The sequence below is a fragment of the Mugil cephalus genome, chromosome 15 (genome assembly GCF_022458985.1).
Source record: "Mugil cephalus isolate CIBA_MC_2020 chromosome 15, CIBA_Mcephalus_1.1, whole genome shotgun sequence".
Lineage (NCBI taxonomy): Eukaryota > Metazoa > Chordata > Actinopteri > Mugiliformes > Mugilidae > Mugil > Mugil cephalus.
In genome coordinates, this window is record NC_061784.1 from 17,974,676 (window position 1) to 17,987,736 (window position 13,061).

The window sequence follows — 13,061 nt, forward strand, 5'->3', positions numbered from 1 at the left end:
CAGTTAGATGCCATTGGATCTACAGTGTGTTTTTTTATATTTATACTCAATAACACACAATTTAATACTAACTAAAAACTTCAAACAAGACTGAACAAATTTGATGATGTTGCACGTCTTAAGAATGATACACATTCATGCACATAATGTTTTAATAAATAAATTATATATACTGCTACACTTACACTCATGGACTGCTCATGTCCTCAGACACCGACAGATCAACAGAAACGATCTTGCTTTTATTATGACAGTATTATTGATTTGAATTTGAGAGCTACACAAACGCTAACTTTCATTTTGCAAAATAAAAACATTTTAGCCACACACCTCAACAACACAACTGCAGGTGAAGAAGTCCTCTACAAAGGTGAAAGAAATTGTGGGAAGCCGGTGAATGAAAGAGAAAACCGACGTGGGCTCCTCGTTCAAAGCGTTAACACGACACCCAGGCAGTTTAATCCGCTCTGATACAGAGTTATTCGAACTTCTTCAGGTGGTTGTAGAGGGACTGGACGTATGTAAACACACACATGGGGTCCGGCTTGTCCCCCATGTCCATCATGTCGTCCACCTCGATCAGACGCAGACAGTCGGCCTGCTCCCTGAAACACAAAAGACACAATAAAGGAAATAAAAGTGAACAGAACATGAAGCAGTGGAATTGTGTATTTGTGTATTTCCAGAGAAATAAAAACAGAGACTGTAGAACTTCAAAAGTTTCACATCGGTTTTAGCCATACTTTGGTTTTGTAAGTGTTCGCACACACACACACTAGCATGGCTTCATTTGTATTTGTCTGCACTCAAATGAACATCGGGGTTAAATTTAAGGAATTCCTTGTACTGAGGGATAGAGTTTCAACTTTCCTAAAAAGTCTGAAAACCGAGCTTACTCTGCGGTGGTGAAGGCCAGCTCTAAGTTGTGTTTGCGGTTCCCAGGCTCCAGAGTGTTGTAATCAAACTCCAGAGGGAAGAAAGAGTGGACCAGGGCGCAGAACGCCATCCCATCGCTCCAGCTGGACGAGAAGTTCTGGATGTCTATGTTCTGGGATAAAGAAAAACACTGTGTCATTTACTCAACTCAACTCAACTTTACCTTGTTTATTTAATGTTGACACACAAAGCAAAGCTGTTACACCCACTAAAACTATTGGGCTATGGAAAATTTAATTATAAACACCAGGGGTCATCAATGTTTTTCAGCCCAAGCTGATGGAGAGTTTAAGTAGGGACCCCCTACCAACTATATGTGTTCTATATTAAACTCTGCCTAGTGCTATTTATAAATATACATTATTATTATCATCATTTTATATTACATATAAAGCTCATGTTAAAGAAATTTGAAAAAAATATATATAAAAATTGGCTAATCAAGCAAAGATTTTGCGACCTCCCTGCAGTGCCTACGTGGACCCCATAGGGGTCGCTGTCCCCCTGTTGAAGACCTATAATATACATTCTAAAAAGAGATCAAAGAAAATCAACGTAACAATTTCCATTAGTCTTTTTGAGTTCTGACAACTTCACATGAAATTACTTTTAACCAACAAACTATACTGAGCTACGGGAATTTTCTTTTCTTTTACAATCAACAGTGTTTTTTTAATTATGACCTGCTTAATATAGTTTATAATTGATAAAAATAAAGATGTTCCAAATAGTTTCTTGACATTATTGAAAAGAAATCTTTAGAAATATCAATGTTATAAACATAGTTTTATTAAGTTTACCTGCATTTTAAAATTAAGTTGTTCTCATTGATAATTTTAATAATGCGTCAGTTTTATATAGACACTTTATCATAGACACTTTACATTGAATACATTATTAATTCGCTCACACAGTCACAAAAGATAATACTCGTAACTCAGTATAGTCTGCTGGTTAAAAGTTATTTCATGAGAAGTTGTCAGAACTCAAAAAGACTAATGGAAATTGTTGCGTTGATTTTTTTCATTGAGCCAAATGATTCATTTTTAGAGTGGCACTACTGAGTCAAAATACTGATTCATCAAGTCAATTTTATAAAGTTACCAGAACTTGAAACCAGTTCAAAGCCAAGTGATGCAGAAATATCAATTTAGACTACACATAATATTAAGTTGATCTTAGTACCAAAAATATTGAGTCAGCTGCGATAATGCATTTAATTAAGTGGTTGCAGCTCCTCTGAATTCTTTAGAATCGTAGAAGATTTTTGTGTTCAACTAGTCATCATGGAACTAAATATGTAGAAAATATTGATGAGAAGTTCACAAAAAAGACAAATTTTTGTTTACTAAAGATATTTAGCTCCCGAACAACTAGACCAGATATAACCTAAGTTCAGGTCTCGATGTCGTACCTGATAACCGATGGTTTTTGAGCGACACCACTCCAACAAAATCTGTTTGATCCCACTGGCGCTGGACACCCCAAAACTCTGAGAGCGCTTCAGTTTAGGCTTGGAGTCCTTCGGCCTAGTGTGTGAGAAATTCAACTGTTTGTCAGGAGGGGGTTTCATATTTAAGAGTGATGGATGACATTTCAACGACACTCACTTTGTAGGCTCTGAGTTCATCCTTTCAAACAGCGCCCGTTTGGCTTGAGCCCCGTTGGAGCGTGGGAGTGTTTGTGATTTCATCAGATCCTGTTTGATATCGAGTCCCCCCGACTTGTTCGCTCGCCTGGAGGGAAACAGCAGGCTGACAACGTGAGTTTTAGCCAATATAAGCATCAGACTGACAATAAATTTAAGGAGGATTTTCATTTAAATAAGGGGATAAGGGAACAGATTAGATTAGTATAAGAACCACAGATGAAAACTAATACTAATACTAAACTAACAATAATTTGATATTTTCATAATTGAGAACTGGATATCAGTGAAAACAACAAAGGTTACTTGTATTTAGTTACTGCTCAGGTAATCTCTATAGAGGGTATGCATTGATGTCACTACCGGCCGGAGCCACACCCCCCGAGAGGAAAAAACATGGTGAAATATAGCGGTAAATACAGTGACACTGGGAAAAATGTGGATTATCAGATCAAATTAAGGACAATTGGACTCGACAATGATCCATACGAACTAGCATGGATTGAAAAAATGGATTAGCCTCAGTTTAAGTTAATTTAAGTTTTAGTTCATTTCAGTTATGATAAATTTAGCTAAATAAAAGATGCTAACGCTAAGGGCTTTACTGGGAAGTAATGTTAGCCATACAATACTTTAGCGTCCGACCAGATGTTAAAAAGATGACGAGGAGTGATCACAAATATTCTGTTTATTGTTATTTATTGTTGGAACTGAAATAGTTACTGTCGGCCATAACTACGATAAAATAACAACATCGACAAACTTATCTAACAGCCCTCCAAGATGTAGCTTAAGAAGTAACTTACATAAATTAATATTACCTGACACTAAATGTGAAACACAATACCAGGTTTTCGGTGCCTGGACCCCAGTTGTTTCTTCTAATGCAGGGATCTATTTACTTCTCTTTTCTTTGGTAGATATCTGTAAAAATATATCTCTGACTGCTTTTCAAATCTGTTGGTGCAGTCAATCAGCTCTTCACCTTCATTTAAAATAATTTTACAGTTTAGACGCTATTAAAGCCTGTGATTCGAACTAATGCTGCTGATCTCCATGCTCATCTGTCACCTTTTGCCACTCAGTGGCCGTAACCATGGAGACGGCCGCTAGCTGTGATGTCACATGCATACCCTTTATAAGCAGATATCTGCCAGTAAAACACTAAACTGTCACAGGATGATAGCAACGAACTGGCGACAAATTGACTGACTTTTACGACGAAGCAGTCACAGGAAATGCAACGTGTTGGTCAGTGAGCTTAGTGCTTAGTTTGTTTCAGAGCAGATCAACCACAGTCACAGTGAGCTGTTAGATGAAGGCTCCAACAGAGAGGTAACCAGCTGCTTTCATTGTACCTAGGAGTTGGCAGCACAAACAGTCTTTGCCTGAACACAACTTAACTGCCCCCAGAATTCTGTATGACCAAAACCACATTTGCTGTAACTATAGGTACGAACATGGCTGAAATGTTGGCGACCGTCGCTTTAAATTAGCTCAGTGTTACAAAACAAGGCCACAACTTACTTGTCCAAATTAGGCGAGAAGCCAGATTTTATGATTGATTTGGAGGGCAGCAGTTTTTCTGTAAAGAGACGATTAAAGAAACTCAAACACAAGACAATAAAGCAACATTTAAAAGTGTTTTTAGTTAAATTATAAGTAGGTGCAATGGAGATTTTCTTGTAACTGCACCTGCAGACTGAGGAAAGCTCACGCTTCTCTTTAAACTGGGACTGGGTGTCTTGAGAATTGGTACTGTATTGATGAAAGGAACACAGCGACAAAGTAAGGAACATAAAAAAATACATAAATGCATAAAGAACGATTACCACATCATATCAAACGTACCCCGTTTAAAGGGATATTCCCCAGGTTTTAGAGCAGACTCCTGGGAAGCCGGACCGGTGGGAGGCTGAGCCGAAGAAGGCGATGTGGGGTCTGTGTTGGGTTTGGATATGGCAGAAAGAGGCAAATGGGGCTTGGGTTCGTTTATGTCTTGAGAAGAGGAGAAATAAAGAACACATTTTAGCAATTTACGCACGATGTTAAGAATGTTAAAAAACCAAACAATAACGGCGGCGTTGTAGCAATGAACGCACCACGTCTAAACGGATAATCGGCTCGCCTCATCGTCGGTGATTCTGGCACCAAAGGGTTCGGCGCTGGGTCAGATTTAGACGCAGCAGGAGCCTCTGAGCTGCCCCTAGTTACAGCTGTGGGGGCAGGATGGGGCAAAGTCTGGGATACGGAGGCTGACTGTTCCTGGGATACCTGGGAACTCAGCTCTTTTGCTGCAGACATACCTGCACAGGCGAGGATGAAACGGTATGATGAGTAGAAAGAATCCAGAGCAGATGGAGTGGAAATAATGAAGTGTGGAGGCTTTGTGACTAAGCACAAGCTGGACAGGGGTGGACAAGCTCGCTACTTCCTCAGCGAGAACATCATTAATGAGGAGAAGATGCATCATTAGATAATTTATTACTTGTAAAAACTGCAGATAGAAACAGTTCAATCCTCTACAAGAGAAAATAACCTGCACACACAAACCTAAGGAGTTACCTCTTAGAAAAGATGCCTCAGCAGCTGCAGACAGAGTGGCAGCTCTAGGTGTTGAAGCTGGAGACTGAGCAGGTCTGGCAGCATGAACTCCTCCCTCTGAACTGGCCTTAGTTGTCATGGCAGTGACGGGAAGATGAGGCTGAGGTTCACCAACATCTGAAAAACAGAGAATCTGGATAAAAAGTGCAGTCAAAATAGTCATTGTGAACGACTTTAGTGCCTGTTAATTTATAGGTAATTGTTTCTAATAGTGGGAAAGTATTTTTTTCAGGATGAATGAAGAAAAACTGACATAACTGTGTTATGTGTGTGTGTTATTGTGTGTTCCCAGCATAGACTGTATATAAATATGTACAACGCACTTCCTTATACTTGCCAAACTCTCACCAGTTTACTAATGGGGAAAAGGAAGGCGCCATCTTGCAAGTTTGTTTTCCAACTCTCACGGATCATGGAGTGGTTGGCATAGCAACTTGTAGTCATCATGATGTCACATCCTGTTTCTATAGCGTCAAATAACTAAATATAATATTATTATACCTAAAATGACAGAAATAATCCTTGAAAACTATATTTGACGTGTATTTTAGTGTTTAGTTCGGCTCAAGTCCCACCCACTAACACAGAGGAGGTGGAGCTTATGACTTATGACCGCAGGCAGTCACTAGGGGGAGCTCTAGTCGCGGATGTTGGCTAGGATGGATGTCAATGCTAAGTGTAAACGGGGCCTCAAGCGACAGAAAATCACTCACCGCACTGAGCAGGAGACTCCACTGACTTTAATGAAGCTTCTTTTGTTGCAGGAGACTGAGGAGCGGCTGGAGCTTCTGAGCTGGATTTTGTCATTGCGGTGAGAGGAAGATGGGGTTTGGTCAGAAGACCTGACACTTCCTGGTCTGACAGGGGACAAATACAGACTTTCAGCAAACTGCCATGGTGGCATTCTATATAATATAATATAATATAATATAATATAATATAATATAATATAATAACCAGAATAACACACTAATTGTCTTCTTTAAAGTCATCTAGCAGGTATTTCTATTAAACTAGGACCGACCAGGCACACTGGGGGTCTCCATGGCAGCAGACTCTGGGATTGGTTTGGTGGCGGCGGTCAGGGGCCAGTGGGACTGGGGAGCAGGTACGTCAGAGTCTAGCGATGAGTCGTCTGTGAATAAAGAAAATGAAAGTCGGCCAGTGAAGCAACTCGTAAAGAACTGGGGAGGGTGCAGGGAGGGGTAAGCTGTGTTCATACCTTGATGTTTGTGATTCTCTTTTGCAGCTGAGGCCAAGTGGGCAACATTTTTCTCCTCTTTTGTATCAGTGCTCTGTTCAGGGAAGAATACAAAATGTGAAATTCTATAATTTAAGTCTTCGTGACCATGACCTCAAAAAAAGAGAGGTCGATAAGTTTGACCATCCCCGAGACAAACGATTGAGGAGTAATGTACCCAGCTTAAATGAGGAATCTCATTTCATTTGCTGTTTGTTTGCTGAGTTGGAAACAGGTCTATTTGTACACTTAGCAACATCACTTTTCCATCTGTATCGCCCACAATAAACAAAGATTTTGTTTTCTTTTGTTCCTCCGACAGCCGCCTTGCTGCGGAGCTAAAATTATTATTATTATCCACAGTAAGTCTGTCTGTGCGCTCGCTTCTCCCCATGTGTGATCTTCAGCTGTTTGCAGCTGACAGCTCCTCCTTTAATGACAGCTGTGGCCAACAAACCTACGTTCCCACCGAGAGAGAGTGAGAGAGACGCAGCCTTTTTTTAGATTTTGCAATCAGCCACTTTGCAAGAGTTTCCGCTGCACTCTTCTTACGTCCCGATATAGCCCCAAATGGATGCTTTGGAAATCAGGGAGTTAGCTGGAGTGGTTCAAAAAAAAAGGGGGCCTGAGCATGTGAGGCCTCATCCAGTCCTTCAATGTTGTGATTTCCAGAGACATCATTTCAGCCGGTCCGTCAACTAGTCGTCAGGAGGGAGATTAGCACCACGGTGATCTGTGGGCTCCACGGTAGCTCCTGTGGGATATCATATCATAGACGGACTGTCTGACCCTGCTAATCCCCTCAACCTCTGGCTGGGCTTACCTCCACATCCATTTGAGTCTTTCTCAGAAATTTATTTTGGCTGGACACTGACAAGCTTCGGTCACGGGGTCTGTTCCACTATAGACGAGGCCTTAACAAACACGCCTATTAATCAGCTCTTAATTTCCTGCAAAAAGTCCAACCAGAGAACTTCTAGACACCTTAAATAGGGCTGGGTGGTACACCGGTTCATATCAGATAGCGTCTGGAAACGCTGCGCCACGAGACACTGTTTCAGACTGGACCGTTTTCAGTTAAGCGCTTCTAAACAGACATGGAGCGACTGCGTCACTGCGAGACGTAGTGAAGATGGAAAGGTCCTAAAAAAGAAGCTGCAGAACAAGAGGATTTAAGGCCAAAAAAAAGAAGATTATTTGGGTTTTTTTTAGGGTGACCAGACGTACCTGATTTCTGGGGACAGTCTATAGACAGGCTTTATAGCTTTTAGCTTTTTATGAACAAAAAAAAAATGTTGCGCACAGACTACGATATTACGGTAGCCAGTCCCACCACTATGGACATCACAGACATAGCAGTTTAAATATGTTTAACTGTGAATAAATAAGTCAAAATAAATGAAACTGTAATTGTAAATAGTCCACCCTTAGTCAATTTACTGCATTAATACCAATTAAAACCTAAAATGTTGTGAGCATGTGTGTATCATGTTTATGCATGGAGGAAAAAACGAAGCTAGCTAGCTTAGCAGCAATAGCCATGGACTTTTGAGTGAAATTCGTCTCACGCATTAATTTCAATAAGTTCACACGCTCTCACGTCGAAAAATGATAAAACTCCCCGCATATAGATGTTAAAAGATATAAGTAATCTATGAATACATGAGGCTAAGGCAGGATGCTCTGCGTCAATCAGCGACCAATCAGAAAATATCAGCAACCAATCAGCCAATCACGAAATGTCAGCGGCCAGTCAGCCAATCAGAAAATAGTAGCTGTCGTTGCCAGGTGAAATAGGAGCGCCCTATCTACGCCTTCCACAAATGCGCGAAAATATCTTCTCGTCAAAAAACTGGAAGTGGAAGTCCGTGATCTGGTAATCACTTCATCAATCAATTAATTATTATTATTATTATTAATATTATTATTATTTTTTTATTATTATTATTATTTTTTGCTTATGACTCATGGTAGGTTATCTGTTAACAACTCACTCCAAGTAAATTCAAAAGTAATTCAAAACTTGTGAGCTAGGTGCAAAATAGCCACAATTTTGGTTCCTTCCACCAAATTCGCACTGCTGATAAGAGGCTTGGTGGATCGGGTGAAGCCAGATGGAGTAGCGGATGTATAATTTATATTTTTAAATTGCTAGCAGGGAGAGAAGAAGGGCTAGCTACAGCCATAGGAATACTTTTATGTTCTGCTCGTTTCACTCTGAAATATAGAAAGTGTTACCCAGCCAATGTCAACTAGCAGAATGATTTCATTGTAAGTAGGTCTCACTTTTATTCATGTTTGCTGTCAGAAAATACTTTCTGGTGACCATTAGCCATCAAGGAACTTGGCTTCAGGCTTCTATCGGGACAAATCCCAATCATTATTTACAAGGGACGTACATGGACACTTGGAGGACAGTGTCTCGTCCGTGGAACTGCACTTGGTGGAAAAGTGATGGAGAACTGAAAACCGATTGGGAGGCTGGGGCGGAGTTTGAATCTGAAAACGATGATTCAGATTTTTATCTCAGTGGAGAGGAGGGGGTCGAACCCGTCGGAGTCGGGGGTGCTGATCGTTGGGAAAAGACCGGGTGACTTCACTGGAGAGGAATGCTGGCAGGCCGTGTGTTTCGACAGGGCAGCTGGTTGTCCATCTCAGGGTGCGTGCTGGGGGGTTTTATCTGACAGGAACATAGACGCAATTCAACTTTCCATTAGAGAGAGGGACTTGAAACCTGGACTGGCCATGAAGCCAAGATTCCTGAGCGATTATGGAACAGGGATTTATTTATATACCTGTCTTTGGAGTGTGCATGGGAGTTACGTCACTTGATATGTGTGCTGACGGCCCCCTTAGGAGCGTACACCCTTAAATACTGCCCGTGTTTGTCACCCTGTCCACCACATCCTGGACCGTGGAGTTTTAGAACTTAAATTCCTTGCGTGTGTTCGTGCCTCCGTTCGCGGGTGCAGGTGACGCGTGTGCTCGAGATAAGGAAGAGCCTTGTTGAAGAGCCTGCAGAAGCAGAAGAGCTGCAGCTCACCCGCAATCTCCGACCCAAAAATACATGTGCCCTTTGGAGGACCTACTGTTATAAAAGCAGAGCATGAGCAGAAGAGGTCTGAGGCCGGGAGGGGCAGGGGAGGCAGTATGTGTGTGTTTGTGTTGGTTTTTAAAAAGGTATAAACAGAACGGTGGCGTCATTTTTAAAGGGGATGCGATGCATACGTGGGAGTCAGAAATTAAAGATAAAGTGCACAAGCTTACTGAAGAGCCGTCAGGGCCAGACTCAGATCCAACGTGGAGATCAGGTAGGCTTGGTTCGTAAAGCACGTCTGATCTCTTGAAGGGTTTTTTGGCCCAGCAGGAAAGTAGCAGCTTTCATGACACCACTGGGGGTTTGAATAGTGTACAGTCCGTTTCTGGAGGGATGCTGCAGGGATCTGCGATGACATGTGGACGGATCAAGCACAGAGCGTTCGTTCATTGTCCGGATGCCTGACATGGGGCGTTTAATCTTGTTTGCATAAATGTAAGCTACCTAAAAAAAGATGATTGGCAGTGAGAGTTGGGTACGATGCAAGGTTCTGGAGAAGTGATACGACTTCAGTCGAATTGAACAAGATCCCTCAAGAGACTGCATGAGCCAAACAAAGACATGCACGATTCTCCTGCTCATTATTTACTAAGGATACTTACATTTTCTACTTTTTAGCTCCATTAAATCCAAGCGTTTTAGTGTCTGATAAGCTTTTAACACTCACAAACTCATGAATTCCTTGAATGTTTGACCTGATTCCGCTTTTCCTTGGAGAAGCACACCCCCCAACAAAGCATTCCCTTGTAAAGTAATGCAGAAAACATATCAATACTCACATTAATCTCGGCATGTCTCTTTGTTCTCCACGGAGGAGGGGTGTGGTTGGGAGCAGCTGCATGGCTCAATCCTCCACTCGACCCCGATGGTTCAGCGCCCGTTGAAGCCGTGTGGCTGTTTTCCGATCCCCCGGAGTTGACCAGACCCTTCTGGTCCTCCTGGCCCTTAGACTGGATCTGCACATGGCCGTTCTCTATTCGCTCCTCCGCGCTCTTCCCCTTCACTTCACCGGGGCTCCTCTCGATCTTCACCCCGGCGAGACTCTCCACGAGGCGGCCGAGGGCGTCCAGCTTCGCCCGGAGCTGCTGGTTCTCATCCTGCAGCCTGGTCACCGCCTCGGCCAAGGGTCCGTTGGAGGTGCACAGCTCCTCGATCCTTTGCTCGATGCGCTGTTTGAAGGCGCTCACGTCCACGTGGACCTCCCTCACGGCGGCTTGCAACGTGGCCTCGAACTGAACAAGAGCCTCGCTCACCATTCCTTCCTGAACCCCCTCTGTAGCTTCATCCATGTCGTTCTTCTTCTGCAACACTCACCACCAACTCAACACTGAAGTCAACTTTGCGTCGTCTGTCTTTTTGTTTTCTGGTACACGTCCCTAAAATAAGTTGAGTTCTTGACAAAATAATTCGGCACTTCCTCTACTTCCTTCTATAAAATGTTTCAAAGGTATCTGCCATCTTCCATGCCAGTTTCCCAGTAAAGCTGCAATAGAGCTTTAAAGGATGACCCGGGGTTGCTGAGAGATTCCTTGGCAGCAACTCATTAAAGTCCCGTCAAGCTCCATGGAGGACTCCTCTCAGCATGCGTATTCTCTTTCTCTTTCCTCGCATCTGGTCAAAGCAAGAGCAGGCCGTTATTTATAAGCCGTGGAAAACCAATGCACAATGATATCTTGGAAAAAGAGCTCACGGGCAGATCAGTTTGCTCGGCGTGCACGAGATCCAGGAAGTGATCAAACTAACCTTTCAAAGGAATCCAGTTGAAGTGGCAGACGATTTTCTTACACCTTCCTCCTCGGTGGTGCATCTACCGCCGCGAGACGCTTACCCCCCACCTGCCCCAGCTCAGTGTGTTTGTCTGAGCTATCTGTGCCTCCTAAGCATGGGAGCAACAAGTTTGCCCCTGTATTTTTGGACATAAAGGGGGTGGGAAAATATCAAATGGGAGGAGGGGCTTGAGTTATTCAAGTGTTTTTGTCTGTCTTTGCTGTCATGAACCCTGAATGAAGCCACTCTGAAGAGGGAGATTGGTGAATTTATAACAAAGACCAGTTTGTCTTGAACTAAATGAATTAACGAGAATGAAAACATACTGACCATCAAGGGGGAATTCACACTAATCATTTGACAGAAAGAAATGATAAACATTTTAGTCAAAAAATGTATAAAACACTTCCCAAGCATCAGCGTTTCTCTTAATTAATGTGACTACAAAGCCACGATTTTAGGCAGAGAGGACCTGCACTCACCCAACGACCGAATACAATCACAGGAAACTACCAGTGTAAACTACCACCTAGAGGTTTTTGAACACATTTTTGACATTTCAGCATAAAAATTATTCAAAATATTTGCAGATTTTCCCTGAGCGTAGACACACAGTTTGATTTATTCAGGAAAATGAGCCAATGTTACATATCTGTGACCTGCAAAAGTAAGTACACCTCAGATTTCAAATTAATTTCAAGACTTAATTAGAGTTCATGTTCGCAAGTGTTTCCCTTCAATGTAATGACAGTTAATTAGTGACACTGTATGTCTAAAATATAGAACATTATTCTAGCATGTTTGTTCAGTGGTTTATAATATATATTTCAAATATATATAGTTATTTCATTTATTTTATTTCAACTTGACTATTGACAAATGATTGCGTCATGTCTAAAACTACTCGTGTACACTGGGAAAACAGGGAAAGAAGAGGGAAAACATCTAAGGAAGCAGAAACTCCTCAAGTTGGGTTAAGAACTGTCCAATGCATTATTAAAAACTGGATACTGACAGTGAGGAAACATCGTCTTTGAGGAAGAAATGCTGTCGGAAAAAAATCCAATTGATCGTGATCAGCTATCACTTTAAACGTTTGGTGGAATCAAATAGAAGAAAAACAACAGCAAAACTCATGTTTAATAGTGAAAGTAAGAGCATTACCACATGTACAATGTAAGGGAACTCAGTGGAGCTGAACAGCTGTGTAGCCTTAAGAAAACCACTAGTCAGTGAGGCTAACCAGGAAAAAAGGCTTCAATTTGCAATTTGCATGTGGTCTGATGAGTCCAGATTTACCCTGTTCCAGAGTGACGGGGCATCAGGGTATGAAGTAATGCAGATGAAGTGATGCCCCCATCATGTCTAGTATGAACTGTACCAGCCTGTGGGGGCAGTGCTAGGATCTGGGGTAGCTGCAGATGGTCAGGTCTGGGTTCAGCAACATTATACCCAAAGAATGAGGTCAGCTGACTACCTGAATGTACTGAATGACCAGGTTATTCACTATTAAAGAGTGGCATGAGACATCATTTTCACACGTGGATTGTCCGCCACAGAGTCCAGACCTTAACGCCATTGAGAATCTTTAGGATGTGATGGAGGAGGCTTAACACGATGGTCAGACTCTCCCATCATCAGTACAAGATCTTGGTGAAAAATGAATGCAACGCTGAACGGAAATAACTCTAGTGACATTGCAAAAGCTTCTTATCTAAACAAAGCCACAGTGAGTGTGTGCTGTAATTACGATTGCACCTTACTTGGCT

The 13,061-nt window shown here is 42.1% G+C and overlaps 1 protein-coding gene across 1 annotated transcript; it reads right to left on the bottom strand.

Moving 5' to 3' along the window:
* Positions 1-138: 138 nt before the first annotated feature.
* Positions 139-11,437, bottom strand: LOC125021086 (smoothelin-like protein 2). Its single transcript, XM_047606923.1, has 14 exons — positions 11,269-11,437; positions 10,305-11,136; positions 6,411-6,483; positions 6,213-6,323; positions 5,902-6,045; positions 5,150-5,305; positions 4,687-4,890; positions 4,436-4,582; positions 4,280-4,342; positions 4,112-4,169; positions 2,547-2,672; positions 2,351-2,465; positions 897-1,048; positions 139-605 (listed from the first exon to the last, which is right to left on the bottom strand). Exons 2-14 carry the CDS (start codon positions 10,812-10,814, stop codon positions 479-481), a joined length of 1,986 nt encoding a protein of 661 aa, XP_047462879.1. The 5' UTR covers positions 10,815-11,136; positions 11,269-11,437; the 3' UTR covers positions 139-478.
* Positions 11,438-13,061: the final 1,624 nt, after the last annotated feature.